Genomic DNA, 16,354 nt, shown 5'->3' with positions numbered 1-16,354 from the left:
ACTTGACCTATGGACTCTTAGCACTATCCTTATTTCTTGTTTCTTATTTTTACTAAACCTTTCTTTGTGATCTTTCATTTCATCATCTATCCTATTTCCTCTAATCTCATCTTTATCTATTGTAATTCCATATCTTACCTGATTAATATATAAAAAATTAAGTATGTCTCTTTTTTACTTATGACACAATTTTGACCATCCTTGTTAATTTGCAAAGTCTTGCTACTCTAAATTGATCCTTGTACTCTATATCTACAACAATTGTATAAAGCATAAAATCCACTTGCTTTTGTTTTTGTACTACTTGCAACACATCTACAAGCTCATTCTCTAAGAGATCTTATATTCTACAAATTGTAGTTCTCTAATGAAAATAAAATTACAATATTCTTAAAACAGTTTTGTAATTTTTTTTTGTTGAATATTTATGTAAATACTTCTTTGTTCACAAAAACTGGTTACTCCAATTATACTGAATAAGACTTTGATTATGCTGAATTCTATCTAATATAAGTCAATATATTCTCTGAGGACACATTCAAGGCTATTTTAATGTTTTTTTGCATTTTGAGGGGGTATATACAAATCATTTGAAATCGATTTTCAATACTTCGAAATTGAATATTACAAGATGTGCACAATTTCAAAAGTGTGTAAAATTGTGTGCTTTCATGGTCAAATTTAATATTACAAAGAAAGATTTTTCAGTGATGGCTTGGATGCTGTATGTTAGCGTAGTTCAAAAAATAACCACAGCTTGCTCGTTCACATACAGATATATGCTAGGATAAGTGTAATGCTTTAGAACGAGTGATACTCTGGCCAATCATAGACTTAAGAACTAGTATTTAGATGTGAAACAACTGCTCATAACCTGGTTAGATGAATGACAGTTGCTCATGACATGAATCTGAAATATCAGGAGATTTATATAGAATATGATAGTGCAACTTGACATCTTGTGTCCAATGTTGCGTTTAGATATTAAACAGGAATTTTCTTAGTGGTTAAAACCTGTTAGATAAGGAAAACTCGCTGCATCAAGATGTGAAATACATCATAAGAGTGTTCGTGTTTCTATCCATCCGATCCAGAAATTTGAAGACCACAACACCCCGAAATAAGCACTACTAAGTATTCATTGTGGGCTCTGAATACCCATAGGAGTGTAACAGTCGACATACTTTTTACAATTATAATTCATGAAAGGTGCGCATCAACACACCTGCAGAGCAGTACCCTAAAATAATCGTAGTAGATGCATTCCTTGAACCACGACGCATCACATAAGGAGGACGCTAACACAGACAGACGTGTTAGCTTAATTCTAAATACCTCAAACCCATAATTTCCGGGGTGCGTTTCAATACGTTTCCAAGCGAGATACATAAGCCTCTTCACCTTGGCTGCTTCTGCCTTGTTGATCTAAATGCAAGACCTACAAAATACTTTTCCCCATAGAGGAGCTTCTAGCTAGTTCCACTTAAGTAGAACTTCATTCTCTCGATGATGGGGGAGATTGTAAAGCCACAAAGCTTCGTACAACTGAATTTATACAAGACGATGGAGTCTTTCACCATTCCACCTACTGATTTCTGCAGATACTCATAGTGAGTGTGCGAGGGTGCGGAACTCATGCAAGCATGTCATCAGGCTCATACTCCTTTTCTGAAGATTTTCGTACTCCTGCTCGAGTTGTTCTTTGGCCCCAGGCGCCACAAACATCTCCAAAAACTTGTCATCCTTGACTCCAAAAACCTCCATTTGTACGTCAATAGCTTGCTGATTGCGGCTGTCATAAAACACAGAGACGTCCCATTAGTCCATTATTACCTGCTTCAATCCTTATGGTTCTTAAACTAACTGAAGCATGATCTCAATTAGGTATAACTGGGATTGCAGAAGCGGGGGGTTGCAGGGGGCGCTCTAAATGGTACCATCCTACATTGCTCCTTCCTTCAACTTACATTGGATCCAGGAAAGCTTCGTTCAACGTATCCACAGTCCGCTCCACTAGCAACTGACGGATCTTGCCAAATTGCTCCGCGGCCATAATACAGATTTCCTTGTGAATTGACGAGGTCCCACTTCCAGTGGTTTGCATGACAACCATCTTCATCTCCTTTCCGATTGAAAGTCTTCGTCTATTCCTCTTCCTCTTACCAATATAACCGTCGGGTAAATTCTGAGCAGTATCCTCAAGGGCACAAAGACGCCCACTTGCTATTGCGAATTCTTTTCTCTTAGCATCCACTGCTGCTTGCTCAGGAGTAGGTGTTTCGGGAACTGTAATTTGACTTTCACGAAGGTGGCTCCGTTCATCACCTCCTTTGACCCCATTCTTTTCCTTCCGGGCTTTCTTTGAGTCCTGGTGACCAAAGCCTTCATCATCATCAATCGTAGCCTCTTTCTTAAAAACTGACTGATCTTCCGTGTCTTCTATCTGTGGAAAGTTGACAGTCGCATAAATTGGCCGCATACTACCTGCTAAATGCAATGGATCGCATTTTTTTATCAGATTGATAAACAATAATTGAGATATGAGAGATTAAAAAATTGATATATAGAGCACTATTCATGTAAGTAAAGTTATCAATAGTACAAGCAAGCAAATTGCGCATTGCGAAGTTGAATACCTGTCATTCCATTCTTCCATGATGTGAGCATGTGAGAATCATTGCAAACATCAAAGAAAGAGCTGATGATAGCAGACAAATGTTGGTTTAGCAAGTCCTTTGATCGCGCAGCAACTTTACGAATGAAGCGATCATGAGCATCTCGTAAGGTGAGATGAAATGCGACATACGCGGAGAGATCATGTGCATCCTTATGAGTGCTTTCTGTTCAAATAAGAGAAGCTAACAAAAGTTAAAAACCGAGATGGTACTGCTCTTGATGAGTCATACATTTTGTAAAAGCAGTTGAAGATAGGATTTTACAAAGAATGCGAACTATCCACCAATCCTCCACCTCTGTCGTTTACTCTCAGGATGATTAAAAAACCAAAAAGAACCACAACGACTGTAGAATGATTACACAAAATTCGAGATTGGGTATTAGCAGAAGAAAATATTCCAACTACCCCTCGAAAATTGTTGAATCCGCATTCGCTCAGCCGCTAGCTTGTAGAGATTACGAAGAATGAAAACGAGCCGATCACAGACAGTGTCCAGCAAAGGGCCCAAAAGAGATCGAGCTGATGATTGAGCTAACACAAACACAGGACCTCCACGAGCCTGCAAAATACTTGCAACCTGCCAACGTGGAAGACATGAATTGAGAATTAACAGCGGGATATTGTGCGCGGTTTCTCACAATGTAGTTCTTTTCCAATTTGGAACAGAGAACCTCTATGGCTCATAGTCAAGCATCTCAAAACCCTCGCAAAATTGATCGTAACAAAGCATACAATGATGGGTCCCCCATCATAGCAATAGGAGATCTGGGCATTCTTACCCTTTCCTCTGAGACGGGAGGCCATTCTATGGAGCAAGCCACACATTTATACTCGTGCAGAACGCGATTGAAAGCAGCACGTCCATAGAGCTTCAGGTTAGCACTACACGGCACAACATCCTCGGCTTGACCTGGCCATCTTACTATTCCACTCTCGCATCTCTCTTCCTCTGAAGTCCGGCCCCACTTGGCTGGGTCTGGACTGTCTACGCCATCAAGTAATTCAACCTACAAAATGCCAAGTTACATTGAAGTTCAGTGAATCGACAGTGACGTTGAGAGAAGGTGTGAATACAAGACATGATAACAATAGGTATCAAACGCTATCATCTATCGACAGAATTGCGAAATGTATATAATGTTAGACCAACAATCCTTGATTGAGCAAACGGTTTGTGATAAGGAAAAAAGAGTTAAAATGTGCTTTTTTTTAGCGTTCTGTGCCAATTAAGAGCCAAAACCTACCATATTGCTTGCCAGCAACCACGCATGCTTCATGGCAAATTTCCGGAGGGCTGTCACATCAGCAGATGCTTTGATTTTAGCCTCAGCAGTAGCAAGCTCAGCTTGCACCTCCATGCACCGTTGTTTTAACAGTAGCATCGTTTCTGGAGCAGCATCTCTATACCTGTAAAAGAACAGCCCCTTGAATCGACTCAGGTAAACTCAAGACCAGAACTCTTCACATGGTGGACGCCGGATACTGTTGATTTAACATGGCGAACATATATCAGTACATGGTCGAGGTGAACGGCATCTACGTAATTCCTACTTTCATGATTCAAATGATAAATATTTGCATCCCAATCGCGTCTGTTTTCAACAAAATGCCATACAGTACGTTAAGATACAACAACACTCTTCGGAAGAATATGGCATGTAAGATGTACCTCCGCTGAAGCTCCGCCTCCAAGTAGAGCTTTAGGTTTCCAAATCCAACATAATTCCCAAATCTCTCCTCATCAAAGCCTCCGGCAACATTCTCGCGAAGTTGTCTTAGAACTTCTGAATCAACAACAGAAATTTGCCGCCGGTAGTCTTCGTTGCTCGATGTCGCCCGATCTTTGGGCAAAGCCACAAAGAAAGGACGGGCATTCTCACCCAAATAACCTCCGGTGCTGAGATACTTATCCACTTCCCATCGTTCTCCAAATTCCTGCAACCAGACATGACTGTTAGGGAACGATACAAACAACAAAATAAAATAAACAACGCATGTTTTAATACCAAGCGTACAGCACCAACAAAAATTAGGTTTGTGACCTCCAGCAGATGAGGCAGGTCAGACCAGAATACTAGACACGATAAAAATTTCCTATATCTTTCAAATATTTGTACATCGAGTTCGGTTTCCTAAAAATTAGATGCAAACAAGAGCAACCAAAGCTTAACTTCTGAGCCCCCAAGTCTGGCAACCGATGATACGGAGAAGATCCCAGCATTGAACACTTTTCCATTGAGAGATCTAATCTTTTAACTTTTTATTATATACAACGCATCGACCTCATAAATACGATTGATAAAGCCTCACACAGAATACCATCTCAGCTTCAGAAAGAAGACCATACTTACCTTAAGACGATTATCAAACTTAGACACCACCACAATAGTACGTTGCAGAGCAGGGTCGATAGATTTTACGACATCTAGCCAAAGTGATGAGCACCATTCCACACTGCTTTGTTGCAGGAACAGCAGCAACCTGTTCTGAGGAGCCGCCAAGTCCCGCACCATGGCTAGAATATCATCGGGAGTGTTGTCCGGCTCTCCTTTCTTGGCCTGTACAGGCATACCAAACAAAATCACTTTCAAGGTTTCCGAGATTTATAATCAATAAGCATGAACCCCAAATCAACAATACAGCTAAAAGGTGAGAATTTAACACGATAAAAACAAACTGCATCATGTTCTGACAATATGGGTTCAGAATGTGAGTTCAGAAACGCCAACTTGAACAATCGACCTCGTAACAAACGCAGGTTAGATAAGAAAAAACTCCAAAACGGATAGCAGTGAACATGAAGGCTCAACACAAGGCAACAATCGTTACAGGCAAGCAGCAAACTTTCAAACAAGGTTAAAGAATCATATGACCTTTATATGACTCCAATAGACCGCACAAAGCAGGCTCAGTCAGTACACAGAGGGACGGGTTCTGAAGAGAATGAAGAATAACACGTGTAAATTAGACATATGACTCTTTGGAAACAAGCAAAATGGATATTCGAGCTAACCTTAAGCACAAAGCCAGGTGTGTCAATGATCGTGAGATTGGGACAAAATGCATACTCCGCTCGCATCACAATTGGCTTGGCACTTACGGCCGTTCCCAGTTTCTTCAGAAATTCTTCAGTCCTTACACGAATTGCGTCAGCCACAGCTGTGACGGGGGCGATCACTGGTCCGTACTCATCAGATTCTTCATCCTACAATAAGCGCATCACAGACTTAAACATGTCCGTGTCTATCGCATCTTTCTCCAAACTAACGAAAATTTGAGGAGAAGGGCCATTAAACCGTCTAGTTTAAAAACTCTGAATCAGATGCAACAATTCATAATTATAGCTCGTAGCATGCTACTGCTGCTTGCATGACCGAAGAGGGGTATCGGCATTGTGACTTCACCGCCTCTCACACTCTTCAGCACCGCACATCTTGCAGAATGATTGGTTAAGGCACGCAAGAAACTAAGAATCGACAGCCTAGAGCCTCCGAAGCCCTTGAACCAAACGTGCACCGAATACCTAGAGTCCAACTCTCAGTAATCCTTCAATGCTCAACAAGGTAATGCGCATCAAGAACGTGCATTACCGTCCATTGTTCTCATGGAAATGGGGAATTAAGCTGACGTAATGTCTTCCTACGTACCTGAAGGCGGCAGCGAGGCTCCAAGGCCTCAGGATCGTGGATCATTTGTAGCATGAGTGGTCGGCGAGTTCCCATTTCAACCTCCCGAATATTAAAACGAAATCCCAAGAGCGCCTCCAGCAGAGAACTCTTGCCATCCGACTGCCCTCCCACGGCAACAATCTCAGGAATAGGCAACTTTTCACCAAAAGCCACCGCACTTGCCTGGAGCCGACTGTAGGCCTCGTACCGCGACCGAGACGCATCGCTGTTATAGATTGAATCCATCTTCTTCACAGCTGACTTCTCCGGCGCTGCTTTCCAGCTCTGGCTATGGCCGTTCTGTTTCGCCACGCCATTCGCCACAGACGCCATGTTCGACAGACCTACCTCAATTGTACAACCAAAAAACTACTAGTATAATAATTCCTCCACTGCCACTTCACTAAAACAACTCTGGTCACAAGCAACGCACGATCCATCACCCGTAAGCCATACCCAGAGCTTCACGACGAGGGAAGGTCATAAGCAAAGCCGCTAATGCCAGAGGAGGGAAACACGCAGCAGTATGCTTGAAGCAACCGTTCCTATTATTTTGAATTCTCCGACCTACAGATGCGACGGACCTACCGCTAGTCGCTCCTCCTCGAGCAGTGCCCACCACTTCCTTCGACCATCGATCGGATTACGCCACTTCATTTGACCATCGTCAGCTACCGCTGGACGGTTCAGAAAGATTTTTTTTCAAATTCCTTGAGGGTGTTTGTGAACGAATCGTCACCGTTGGTCTGATTCGTAATGTGACCTTGTTCACACTCACCCTTTCTTCTCACCACGGCTTTGGGGTACCGGAGCCTAAACGCACGGGTGAAGGACCCTTCCCTATGAGCACACGTGATGCTGTGACCAAACATGCGATTGTTCCCCAAATTGATCCATAACCGTGTTCAACGACCATGCATCTTATTATCATATTTCTAAACTCTCTAAATTCTATTTGTAGTATTTGATCAAGATTTTTGTACTGTCTGCTATAACAGAAACAATACTACTTTCACTATAGATTTACACTTTGTATCGCCTCTGTGAATTGTTTAAATTTGTAACATAAAGCATGCTTTTGGTTTTATCAAAATAAAATGAAAATTTCATTAAAAATATGTATGGGTGGGAATCATGGGTTCAATAATGAACTATTAGCAAAATGGAACTTGGTGCAAACATAACCAAAACTTAGAAAGAAAAAAAAATTGCAATCACTACCCATATGTTCCCTGCACATTTATGGGTTAATATACAGAGGTTGGGAGCCTTCGCCACCACTGCTGGCTCCCAACCTCTATGTTAATCCTGTCATCAGCAATCCCAAGGTATTGGATTTGTCAAATGAAAACGTACTGATTGAGGCATTGCCTCAACAGACGACATTCCTGTCTATGTATTCGTAAGTTTACTCTCATTTAACAAGACTCCAAATGCATGTAAACCAACTGGGTTCATTATCCCATTTGTTGTTAACTCTCAGATTGATGGAAATCTTGAAATTTAGCCTCTTCACTAAGATCTTCGACACAGTCCACAACATACTTCATCTTGGACACTACTTCAATTAGCAATGACGCGTACTTGACCAAAGACACAGCCGAGATTCTCTCAAGCGCGCCGTCCCAATGGGACCCCATGCTGGATTTCCGCTGCAAAAATGTCTGTTGCCAAGCCAGTGATTTCTTCGGCAGCTGCTCGCTTGTTGCACTTCGAACAAGCTTCACTGAGCCATTGACTGAAGGAACTCCCTCAGTCAGGGTCTCCAGTGTTACTTTCTTCACCGGTCCAGATCTTCCCCGCAGCATACTTCTCCTTGGTGAGCCACTATCAGGGTCTCTTGGCGGTCCAAACGATGCAGAGATATCTCCTTCCCTGGTTGGGTTTTGAAGATGGTCGTCTGAACTTATAAAATTTCCAGGTCCCTGCTTTTTCAGTGAACGAGGGCTTGAAAGAGGGAAGACGGATGTCTCATCGCCCAAGAGCTCATTCGTATGTAAGTATATCTTGAATTGGAGCGCAACGGCTGCCTCCTCGGCCCGTTTCATAATGTCCTCTGATTGAAACTTTTTCATGTTTTTTATGCTGTCACCAAGTGTGCGAAACACGGTGGCACACTCTGTCGCAATTGTCGCCGTCTCCTGTATAGCAAAACGCCCAAATAGAGAAATAGTCATACAAAGCGCTAATCTGGAGAAAATTCAATATACAAAAGCCATAGGTGCGGTGCATGGTGTGGAGGGGCGGCAACCAAACCTGAGCAAAAAGATCTCGAAGATGCTTGGGCGCTTGAATATTGGCGCGAAGGGACAAATCCAACGCTATGATATCATACAATGTGTAGCGAAGGTAGTCTGTAATGTCATCATATAGATCCCAGGGGTAACCCGAAAAAAACTTCCCATGTGAGGGCTCCCAGTGCACAGCGCTCAACTGGAGAATGCCAAAAGCAATGTCAATCCACCATAAATAAATTGGAACCTTGAGGAAGAAGTAAATTAATGTTGACTAAAAAGGAAATCGTGATAAACTTGAACTTAAACTTGACGTTAGTAGCAAGATCCGAACTTGAACTTCGAGTGACTAGACTCACCAGTTTGTCGATATCTAAATCTGACATCACTATTTCGTGGTAGCTCTGGTGGATTTTGTCATCCTCGGAGCGCCCACTCAGAATGTCCGGGATATGATCAAGCTTCGTGTCTTTGTTGTATTCTTCAACACATCTGCACACAAGGCACAACTCCTTCGAACGTACTCACCGGGAAGTCTCACAACCCTCGTTTGGGGGAAGAAACAAAAATAAAAATAAAAAAACGCATGTAATGGTCATAAAATTAGATTATACCTTTGAATAAAAACTAACGTGCATTTAAAAGGCAAGACAGAAATCAGAATGGTGCTGATACCTCTGAATAACAGTGGCAGCTGTCTCAAAGTTCTTCGCCACAAGCTTGTGCAGCGCATCTCCCGCATAGTTGGGCTTCAAAGCTATGTTGATAATCGACGCCATAGCAAACCCCAATAAGATCATTGAAAATCTGAGAATCGGCAAAGTCCACCTTTCTGGATCTAAGTAATCAGTGATTATAAAAATGTGAAATGCAACAGTTGCAACAGAGAAGGCGTAGCCCCACTGATCTTTTAGCGGTGGAATGCCTTTGAAAAATTTGAAAACGCCAGCTCCCACCGCAGCAAAAAAGACCTGCGCATTCATACGAGACTCCCTTCAGACCTCTGAAAAACACATTAACCCCACCCCTAGACTACCTCTGTGGCATGGCAATTACGAGCATAACGAAGAGTAGATGATGGCATTTACCACAAAATAAGGATATACTGGTCCAAGCTCTGGCCCAATTTGATTAAGTCCGAATCCTAACAAACCCGCAGCCAAAGTTCCCAGAACACGATTGTAGCCTTTGCTAACAGAAAGTCCAATGTTTCCCTCATACAAAAGATCAGTGGTAACAACGGCCCACAATGCAATTGATGATATCTGTGTAAAAGGCTCTGGAAACTTGATGACACATAGAATTGAAGCCAAGCCAGAACAGACTCCTGCGGGCCAGCATAGCTCCCACTCGAGCACCATCACAATAAAATTTTGCAGAGTTTGGCAATAAGCCTACACAAACTTATTAATAGCTGACTAAAGAGCATCACTCTGTCTGCAAGTTACAAACCATAGCTGAGATAACAAGCATCTGCTCTCACAATAGCAACGTACATACCTTGTTTGACAGATAAAATGGTGAGGCTAGAATTGGCTTTCATAGCGTCCCAGATCCACTTGGGCCACATATACAGTCCTACCATCACATTGTACAAGAAATTCCATGCGTTGGCCTTTGCGCTGCATGCTGCCCTGGTAACAAGTGACTTCTGTCGTATGGGGTTACGGATAGAACGGGATGACATCTTGGCTCGTTGACTTCTTTCATAATCTATAGAACGCTGCCTACTTAACTCGTGAATATGCTGAAACGTACTCCTGCTCTCAGCTTCAAGGATTGGATCGTCAAAATCGAGATCTGATTGCACATCATAACTCCCCAAAGAGTGTCTTGCTGCAGACCTTTCATTACCCTGGTGCAACTTGTCAATCGCCACAGCGACCTCACCGTGGTATACACTATTGAAATCAGCGATTCCATTCTCCCCTACACGATCCCCTAGCAACGGTGTGTACAATAAAGAACCATTGCTATCACCTCTGATCGCCTCCATTGTCCCACCTCTCTTTTCGTAATCTTTTCACCGCTTCCTTGACATTAATGCCCCTCTGCTTGTATCAGCTTCAAATGTAAAACCCTAGTCTCATAATACTCCACCGTCGCACCAAAATGATCCAATAAATCGCTGCCAAGAACAATTGACGAAATGCTTTTATAGTCAAACTTATGCAGGGTCTCACCATGCAAGAAAATGAATCATTCTGATCCATGATACTCAATTCGCTAAAACACATACGCAGACCCAGTCCCTAAAACCGTTGCCAAAACCTCCGGCTTAGCATTGTCTGATATCATTTCAAGTTTCTAGCTGTTATGATCATCATCAGCAGCAAAAAAAACTGACAGGCAAGAATACCGCATCAAAATACGTCATTAGCATAATACGAGGGAATAATCTTCAAAACATGTTGTGTAAAAGGGCTAAGGATATCAGCAAGGTTCGCAAGGACAGAGTGTTTTCTTCTGATTACACTAAAGACTGTTCCACGTACTTGATTAGGGTACAAGGTTTGAACACTAAAAGAAATGGGTCAAAACTAAAAATTGCGTGTTATTTACATAAGTCACTAACATATACTAAAATGTAGGCCGGGGTTTCATATAGGTATTTCGTGGAGTGTCCAAACCTGTTTTGTAAAGCATTTTGTTTAACCTACAATCAATCATTGTAACACACACTCTTCAAGTCCTTCTCATGTACTTGAGAAAATTCCCAAATACATGAGAAGACGCACATTCATCGAAAAAAACATCAAACAAACAAACAAATTCCCAAACCTTTCCTGATTTTGACATTTTCTTCGTAAGTTTGTTTTGGAAGTGCAACGGCAAGCTTATTACAATAATTATGAATTTGGAGATTGATCATACGTCAAGTGTTCTCATAGATAAATGAACTTACCAATAAGGACTAAGACAGTTGAAGTTAAAATTAGGATTCAAAGGCAACTTTATAGACAAGGAGAGCTGATCCTTACTTCTGTATGGTTTTTACTGGAGTCTAGGTACACGTGCTGATAATACTGGATGTGGCGTTCATGCGGATCACTTCAGAGGGTTGAACCATAAAACCCTGACTAAACATCTGCATCCTGATCCTGGTTGAAACAGATATCCTGCGCAACCATGCTCATTAATTCTGCTAAAATATTTGTAGTCTATGAAACAGTAGCAAATTGTGGTGACAAACGATCCTCTGAGTTCGAAGGACAAACCTTCGAAGTTTCAAATACACATTCTCATACGCATGCAGCTGATCAATTGAATTGAAACGTGGTCCAAGCGCCGTCGGTTACTCCCAATACCTTAACCCGGGGTACCTTCACATCGAAACCCAACTGCTTGAAGCTAATGGATACCACAAAATACTTTGTTCATAGAGCGGCTACGTCCCACAACGAACCCAATACAAGCTCTTCAACAACATCAACAAAAACAACAACAACAACAACAACAAAGCTCGTGCTTCGAAATAAGAGCCTCACGTCCCACAATCAGAAATGCAGAAAACATCGTGACAATCCAAGGCGTTACAATCCAAACCTAAGAAAGCAGAGACGGCTGTGGAGCTGCTGCATCCAAAGAGCAAACTCCACCAACGCCAACGCTCCCCGCCGGCAGCGCAGCAACTAAATCCACAAAACTCCAAAAAAAAAGCACGCATTTACTCTTTCACTCTCTCATATACCCCGCCAGAGGACTTGTTGAAAAGCCCTCTCGTGCCTCAATTTCCCAGCGCCTGTGCTTGCACGGCCCACGATGCACAACAACTCACAAATCCATCAGCCAGCCTCCGATCGACAAGACAACGGCTTGTCTCCCACGATTCGATCAGCTTTGACTGACCCACCTACACACACATGGTTCGATTACGAGGCAATGCGGCACAACATGGACGACGAGTCGCCGCGAGTGCGTGATCCAGGGCGGTTGGTGAAGGGAATGGAACGAAACAAAACAAAAACGAAAAGCCCGAATTCCTGCTGCTGCTACTTTCTGCTGTGTGAGCAATTTGCTCGCCGCTGCTCCCGAAGCCCCCGATGGACCCTCTCCTTCATCTTCGCCAGATCCCCCCCCCCCTTCCCGTTTTTGCCACCTCCCCTATGCCACGAGGTTTCCATGTCAGCATTTCGTGTGGGGTCGATATTGACTTGCCTAGTACTGCCAGGGGCGTATTTCCGTCTCCTGGCTGGTGGGCCCACGGATTCAGGCCTCGTGGATTGTCAATAGAAAGGTAAATAACTGGCCCTTTCTTCGAGACTCTCACCTAACGCCGGACTACCTTAAACATAAGGTTTTTCAGCTATCTCGGAGCGATTCTTTTTTGAAAAATAAAAAATGGTTGGAGAAATAAGGTTCTGATTTGCTCCAAATAAATAAATAAATAAGTAATTTCCATAGTGGTTTAATTGATAAGTAGTTTTTGCATTTAATCTCTAAATCAAGGCATAGACTTAAGCAAAACCAGCCACTTCTATCACACTAAACCACATCCTTCATCATTAGTGGATTTGGAATAGACTTAAAATCTTTCTACATGAAAAATAGTTGTTTTTGGGTTTGTACAAAGGAAGTTTAAGGTAAAATCTACATATTGGTTCAAAGAAGTGCAAAGGAGATTTAGGATAAGATCTTTGTCAAGGACATGAATCTTGAAGAAAAAAAAAATCCTCAATACACTCTTATGTCATTGAAAGGAATTAGAAAGTCACTCAAAGATGACATAATATTGAACTAGAATAGCTATTCCCAAAAATAAGAAGACTAGAAAGTCATGAAATAAGACTAAAGGCTAGAAAGGTGTTGATAAGAAAGAAGAAGGCTTCATTCTTGCCTCTATATATACTTTTAACTAAGATTGATGTGACAATGTCTTATAGAACCTCCAAAATGTGTTGACTTTGCAAGACACATATCTTAACTTATAAGGCAAGTTTTCTATATGTATGCGATATAGTTAGCTTGTTCTACAAGCTATTAATATGTGATTAACTTATTGATCAAGTTTCTAACCTATCAATCAATTATAAATACATGTAAAGTCAAAGCAACGTCTATGAAGCTTCTAGGAAGCTTTTCCAGAAGATATTATAAAATTAATCACCTTTTATCTATTTTTATCTACTTCTACTTAATCATATAAGTATTTATTAAAATACTTACGTATATCCGTGATATTATTCCTCCTTCTAGAAACAAGTTCCACTAAGAGCGATCTTCATATATTTAAGAAATCTAAGATGCAGCAAATTGTATTTGCTACATACTCTAATCTTTGTTCTCTTTGAAGATGGTTGATAAGTCTTAATAGTATCCCAAATCAGGGCAAGAAGACCACCCTTTTATTTGATTATTATTGAGGCCTTTATAATTTCCTTCAAATAAAGTATTTGAAATACCATCATGAGTTGTTTCTACTTATAATAAAATCACCAACTATTAAGAATTTCTTTCAAGGTCATAATATCAAATACGTTATAACTCGCCATCTATTTGAGGAAAGACATATCATTCTTGAGGATCTTCATGTCAATTTTTTTGACTTGAAGATTGTGATAATCATGATGTCTCGCACGATAAGTCTGCAAATGAAAGCTTTTGAGTTAAATTTGCTAGTTCATGATTCTCCATCTTCTTAGCATGACAAATACACAAAAGCTACAAAGAAAGATAGAAAGGTATTGTGTTATCTTCCATCAATTTTGTTTGTTTTCTAGAAAAGATTTGTTATTCTTCATCTTAATTTTGATAGATATCGTTGATGAAAAGCTTCAACTCTCTTTATTATATTTGTAAGATTCTTTGTTTGCTTTCATGTGTATTTACTAATATCATATCTAAGCCAATAAACAAGATATTTCAACCTATTTTGGCATTGCCTTCAATCTAAGATTTCTTTCATCTTAAACTCTTGATTATTATCCACTCCTATAGTAAGAAGTCACATATGTCTTTTTCTTGAGATATTTACTATTTTATATGGCTTAAAAAAAGACACATGAAATACAAGATGGATAAAATGTGCTATCTTTGCAAAACTATCTACTACCATGAATATAAAATCATATAAACCTGAGATTTGAAGATCCGGGATAAAATCCATAGAAATAGAAGACCATGGTTATTTTGGAATAAGTAATGGCTAAAGAAGTCCATAAGATCAATAGCCAGAAGTTTTTTATCTTGAAAAAATATCACATGATTATACAAAGTCTTTTACTGTCTTTGACATTTGACGCTACCAAAAATCTCTTGATATGTGCTCCAAAATCTTGTTGTATCAAAAATGTCAAGCAGTTGGAAAGTCATGACAAGTTTGAATAACACGTAATTATGCCTTCCTTTTAGAATGTATAATTGTCCCTCAAAATAGAGTAGGTTGTTCTTGAACTCAAACTTATAAATATCATATGATTGAATAGAATTATTCTTGATATCATAAACAAGAGGAACAAAGGACATACTTCCTTGAATTTTCTTAACAAACATTGAATCAACAATCAATGTTGTTTTTGTTGCTCAATGGTGAAAATATTTTGGCTTCAAGAAAATTGTTCTTTATTGATCAAAAGATGCATCTCTTTCTTTTGGTGTAAGATAAAAACGTGTAAAAAGAGCATTCAATAAATCTTATTATTTTTTAGGTCAATAAGTGATCTTGAAATCAAATCTTCATAAGGACATGCTTCAACAAGTTTGGCAATAATTTTAAACACGTGTTGACACAAAATACTCAAGGTTCTTGGAATCTATGTATATATTAATTAGACTCGACATGCCTTCTAAATAATGATGTCATTCTAGAAATGAATCCATAATTTCAAAGAATTCTTTATCATAGATCTTATAATTAATCATGGCTCCTGAAAAAAAAATTGGAATAAAAATTTATTAAATGGAGTTTATTATCTACTCTCATTTATGATAATATTGCACTCAAGGTAAGGTTTGATGCATCTGTTTCCATAAAAATGCTTTAGAAAAGTCAACACAATATAACATTGGTGTAGAGGTAAACTCATTTTTTAAAGCATCAAACCACTTGACATCTTTTTACCATCAGAAATGGATGTCGCATATAAAGCAAAAGATAATCCTTCTTTTATAGCATTCATAAAAGAACTTGTACTTACTAATAAGGATTAAGATGTATTAGACTTATGTATTCTTATTTGACTAATGAGATTTTGGGTTAAACTATCAAAAAAATTAAAATTACTAGAAATTCAATCTATATGAAGATTATACTTTTTTAACCAAGATAATCTTAATATAATTGAATTGAACAAAGATCTTATTATATTAAATATTACTATGTTATTATGATTTCTAATTGCTACATCTAAAAGAAAAGTCTCATGTATAACATCTCCAAAAGATAATAAACAACCATCTATAATTTCTACATGTATAGGTTTAGTTTTTTTGAGTAATAATACCTCTTATTTTTTGACAAAATCTTTGTCTATAAAACAAGTTGAGGCTCCTAAATCTAACAAAGCTAAGACTTTGTGATTTTTTAGTCCTAAATAAACTTCTATTATAAAACAACATGAAGAATCAAAAAAGAGGATAAGACCTTTACTAGGAGTTATACAAGATTCCAACTACACGCTCCCTATTGTAGCTGAAAATTTTATTTTTTGATACCATGTCTTCTTTGGCAACCATGCTTCTCATTTTGTGATTATGTTATTTCTTTGGACAATGTTAAGTAGTGTATTTAGCTTTTCCACAATATAAGTATAAGCCTTCTTGACAATGTTGAGTAA

The 16,354-nt window shown here is 39.7% G+C and overlaps 2 protein-coding genes across 5 annotated transcripts; both read right to left on the bottom strand.

Annotated features, from left to right (window-relative positions):
- Window positions 1-1,121: 1,121 nt before the first annotated feature.
- On the bottom strand, window positions 1,122-6,856 carry LOC112290524 (dynamin-related protein 5A). Of its 2 annotated transcripts, none has more exons than XM_024536872.3 (10): window positions 6,325-6,856; window positions 5,691-5,882; window positions 5,029-5,235; window positions 4,347-4,612; window positions 3,922-4,084; window positions 3,457-3,684; window positions 3,083-3,254; window positions 2,637-2,840; window positions 1,968-2,484; window positions 1,122-1,792 (listed from the first exon to the last, which is right to left on the bottom strand). In XM_024536872.3, the coding sequence occupies exons 1-10, from the start codon at window positions 6,676-6,678 to the stop codon at window positions 1,606-1,608; spliced, it is 2,490 nt and encodes an 829-aa protein (XP_024392640.1). In that variant the 5' UTR covers window positions 6,679-6,856; the 3' UTR covers window positions 1,122-1,605. The 2 variants fall into 2 exon arrangements, with proteins under 2 accessions (XP_024392640.1, XP_024392639.1); XM_024536871.3 differs by having other exon boundaries at window positions 1,164-1,792; window positions 1,968-2,487; window positions 6,325-6,833.
- Window positions 6,857-7,514: 658 nt separating this feature from the next.
- LOC112290525 (aluminum-activated malate transporter 4) lies at window positions 7,515-12,621 on the bottom strand. 3 transcript variants are annotated; one of them, XM_090255301.1, is made up of 9 exons: window positions 12,126-12,621; window positions 11,798-11,902; window positions 11,561-11,680; window positions 10,080-10,707; window positions 9,668-9,906; window positions 9,255-9,550; window positions 8,939-9,071; window positions 8,602-8,778; window positions 7,515-8,486 (listed from the first exon to the last, which is right to left on the bottom strand). In XM_090255301.1, exons 4-9 carry the CDS (start codon window positions 10,573-10,575, stop codon window positions 7,818-7,820), a joined length of 2,010 nt encoding a protein of 669 aa, XP_090111427.1. In that variant the 5' UTR covers window positions 10,576-10,707; window positions 11,561-11,680; window positions 11,798-11,902; window positions 12,126-12,621; the 3' UTR covers window positions 7,515-7,817. The 3 variants fall into 3 exon arrangements, with proteins under 3 accessions (XP_090111427.1, XP_024392641.1, XP_024392644.1); XM_024536873.3 differs by having other exon boundaries at window positions 11,561-11,698; window positions 12,126-12,534; XM_024536876.3 differs by having other exon boundaries at window positions 9,668-9,723; window positions 11,561-11,698; window positions 12,126-12,534.
- Between the last annotated feature and the right edge of the window lie 3,733 nt (window positions 12,622-16,354).

The sequence above is a fragment of the Physcomitrium patens genome, chromosome 13 (assembly GCF_059467195.1).
Source record: "Physcomitrium patens ecotype Gransden chromosome 13, ASM5946719v1, whole genome shotgun sequence".
Classification (NCBI taxonomy): domain Eukaryota; kingdom Viridiplantae; phylum Streptophyta; class Bryopsida; order Funariales; family Funariaceae; genus Physcomitrium; species Physcomitrium patens.
Note: the sequence above shows the minus strand (reverse complement) of the source record. Positions and strands in the feature narration are given on the sequence as shown.

Bases quoted from the DNA above. Each gene is read 5' to 3' on its own strand.
- LOC112290524 (XM_024536871.3), bottom strand. From the start codon at position 6,678: ATGGCGTCTGTGGCGAATGGCGTGGCGAAACAGAACGGCCATAGCCAG. The intron at 5,236-5,690 runs GTTAGCTCGAAT...ATGCCTGTACAG, and splicing joins CACCTGGCTTTGTGCTTAAG to GCCAAGAAAGGAGAGCCGGA. The intron at 3,685-3,921 runs GTAGGTTTTGGC...GGCATTTTGTAG, and splicing joins GGTTGCTGGCAAGCAATATG to GTTGAATTACTTGATGGCGT.
- LOC112290525 (XM_090255301.1), bottom strand. From the start codon at position 10,575: ATGGAGGCGATCAGAGGTGATAGCAATGGTTCTTTATTGTACACACCG. The intron at 9,551-9,667 runs GTAAATGCCATC...ATGAATGCGCAG, and splicing joins CAGTATATCCTTATTTTGTG to GTCTTTTTTGCTGCGGTGGG. The intron at 8,487-8,601 runs GTTTGGTTGCCG...TTTGCTATACAG, and splicing joins TTCGAGATCTTTTTGCTCAG to GAGACGGCGACAATTGCGAC.